A 2,175-nucleotide genomic window follows, 5' to 3' on the forward strand; every position below is an offset into this window, starting at 1 on the left:
TTCGTTAGTGCTCAGTTTTGCCCCCAAAGATGTCGCAGTAGTCAGTATTCTTCTTTTGAGCTGGGCGGATACCGCGGCGTCAACTGTGGGAAGAGCCTGGGGAAAGTACACGCCCAAAGTGGCCCAGGGGAAGTCTTTGGCTGGGTGTTTGGCAAGTTTCTTTGTGGGTGTACTTGTGTGCTACTTTTACTATGGATACCTTGTGCCAAAGTACCAAGTAGACAGCATTGGTGATAACTATTACTCTGAGTCCAGCAGCCACTTGAGCTTTCCTTATTATGCCTTCGCAACAGGACTCGTTACCTCGTTCTCGGAGGCTGTGAACGTGGCCGGCCTTGATGACAACTTCACTATTCCCGTCATAAGCTCCGTGGTTTTGTCTGGACTCATATATGCAAACCACACATAGCCCAAGATGTTTTGTCGGCTCATTGTATTACTAGGATGGACCTCATTCCTTTTTGAACCTGAAGGTGTAATTTTTAATGCGCAAAGCGCGCTGTTTTTTATAGTTTTATTCTAAGTTATTATATATTCACAATGCTCTTCGCATATGATGACTTTGGCACATTGATATTCCTTGAGTGGTGCTTTTGACATCGCCAAGCGTTTTACTTCAAGTAGAAACACAAGGGCTAGTACCTGCAAGCAATTTAATTCAGCTGCTTGATTGTGTCGAATGAACAAACTTTAGTTTGTTGCAACTTCCTTTCCACATACGCTTCTGTATCATGTGATATCGCTGCACTTTGTGAAACTTTTCTAGATGTTTGTGATCAGGCATTGTTCACCGGCTTCATTTTTCATATGACCCCCATTTGGGGCCTCAACCCATACTCCTTCAGATTCCAGAATTGTTTCTACATTATTTTGTGGATAGTGGTTTTAGCGCAACCTATGATATATCAATGGCAAATGGAACGAGTCGTTGCGTTGGAGCGCACAAGATCTCAAGCAGAATAACCTTCTTGATCAACAATCCTGGCAAATATTTTGTGACTTGTTTTCTTCACGTCTGTCTCCACAATGAAGGCAGCGAAAATGAAGGAGGATGTCAATTATTGTTGGTATGGGCTATATTGGCTTGAGCTATATTGGTATAAAAGTACTGGCAAGGGATGTACATTGATTGTTCCAGGAGAGCCATTTATTGGACTCTTTCAGCCTCCAGAGAAATTTTCTTTTCGTAAATAGGTTTCTCCGTAAAGGTGGGTCCTGTTGGCATAGAGGTACCTGCCCTGTTCCAGTTGTGTATACTGTGCGCGCAACAATGCATGATCGGCCACCCTTCCGGAACGACGAAACTTCCGAGTTCCGGATTCAAGACACGCGGCCCACCCCGAAGTTCCGTGGTGCATTGGATGTCAACTCGGGTATGGCATTAGATGCAGTACCGGGCTACGCCCGACCACCTCGAGTGCGAGGCCAAACTCTCTTGATAACAAACACTTTCAATATCCGATGGTTAGATAAATGGAATGACAAATTGTATGTTTTCAAATAAATTTTCTTGGGACAAATTGCAAAGTTTTTGTATAGTAAAGCTATATGAGGGGATCCTCCACCTTTAGGCTTGTCGCGGGAGGTGTGTATATGGGAAGTCAGGCCCTGGCTCCGTGCGGCCCTGACCGAAACACGAGGCGCTTAACATGCGGCAGGAATTTCGCCACCATACGGCTTCAAGATAAGCCGGTGCAATACCCAAAATACCTGCGCGGCGAACATATCAGAGAATCTGTACAAATACAGCAGATTTGAATATGAGCGGAGCTCAAAGATATGCCAATTGGCTAGCAGGCTAAATCCAGAGCTCTGGTAAATGTGGCTATTTTTCAAACCTCTGCGCACAAGAAAACGTCAATGAAATAGGACTGACAGAAAAGGCAAGTCATGTCTGCATTGATTTAAAAATTGAGTGTGAACATCATGTAGCAATGATTTCGATATCTTGCTGACATTGACGCACTGGAAGAATTACTCATCGTTTGATTTATGTACCCGTAATTGTAAAACGCTCCCCTCATATTATGCGGTCTCGGCCGAGGAGCCTGTTTTGGCAGTCCGCATGTACGCCCCAGAAAATTAGACTCCACAGATGCTGATGATAAAATCTATTCCGCAACATTCGTTCGCTTGCTCCTGAACCTAGACTTATCTTCATATTTCATTCCGCTC

At 44.4% G+C, this 2,175-nt stretch overlaps 2 protein-coding genes across 2 annotated transcripts; both read left to right on the forward strand.

The window, feature by feature from the left end:
* METBIDRAFT_192353 (uncharacterized protein) lies at positions 1-658 on the forward strand (the record flags this gene model as incomplete). The annotated part of the gene is made up of 1 exon (XM_018854851.1): positions 1-658. A coding segment is annotated over one exon (409 nt), but the record flags the coding sequence as incomplete, so codon positions are not given.
* A 466-nt stretch (positions 659-1,124) lies between these two features.
* Positions 1,125-2,086, forward strand: METBIDRAFT_229930 (uncharacterized protein; the record flags this gene model as incomplete). Its single annotated transcript, XM_018855237.1, has 4 exons — positions 1,125-1,488; positions 1,572-1,585; positions 1,659-1,815; positions 1,933-2,086. Exons 1-4 carry the CDS (start codon positions 1,271-1,273, stop codon positions 2,084-2,086), a joined length of 543 nt encoding a protein of 180 aa, XP_018709218.1. The 5' UTR covers positions 1,125-1,270.
* Positions 2,087-2,175: the final 89 nt, after the last annotated feature.

The sequence above is a fragment of the Metschnikowia bicuspidata genome, assembly GCF_001664035.1.
Source record: "Metschnikowia bicuspidata var. bicuspidata NRRL YB-4993 chromosome Unknown METBIscaffold_39, whole genome shotgun sequence".
In the NCBI taxonomy this organism is placed as follows: Eukaryota; Fungi; Ascomycota; class Pichiomycetes; order Serinales; family Metschnikowiaceae; genus Metschnikowia; species Metschnikowia bicuspidata.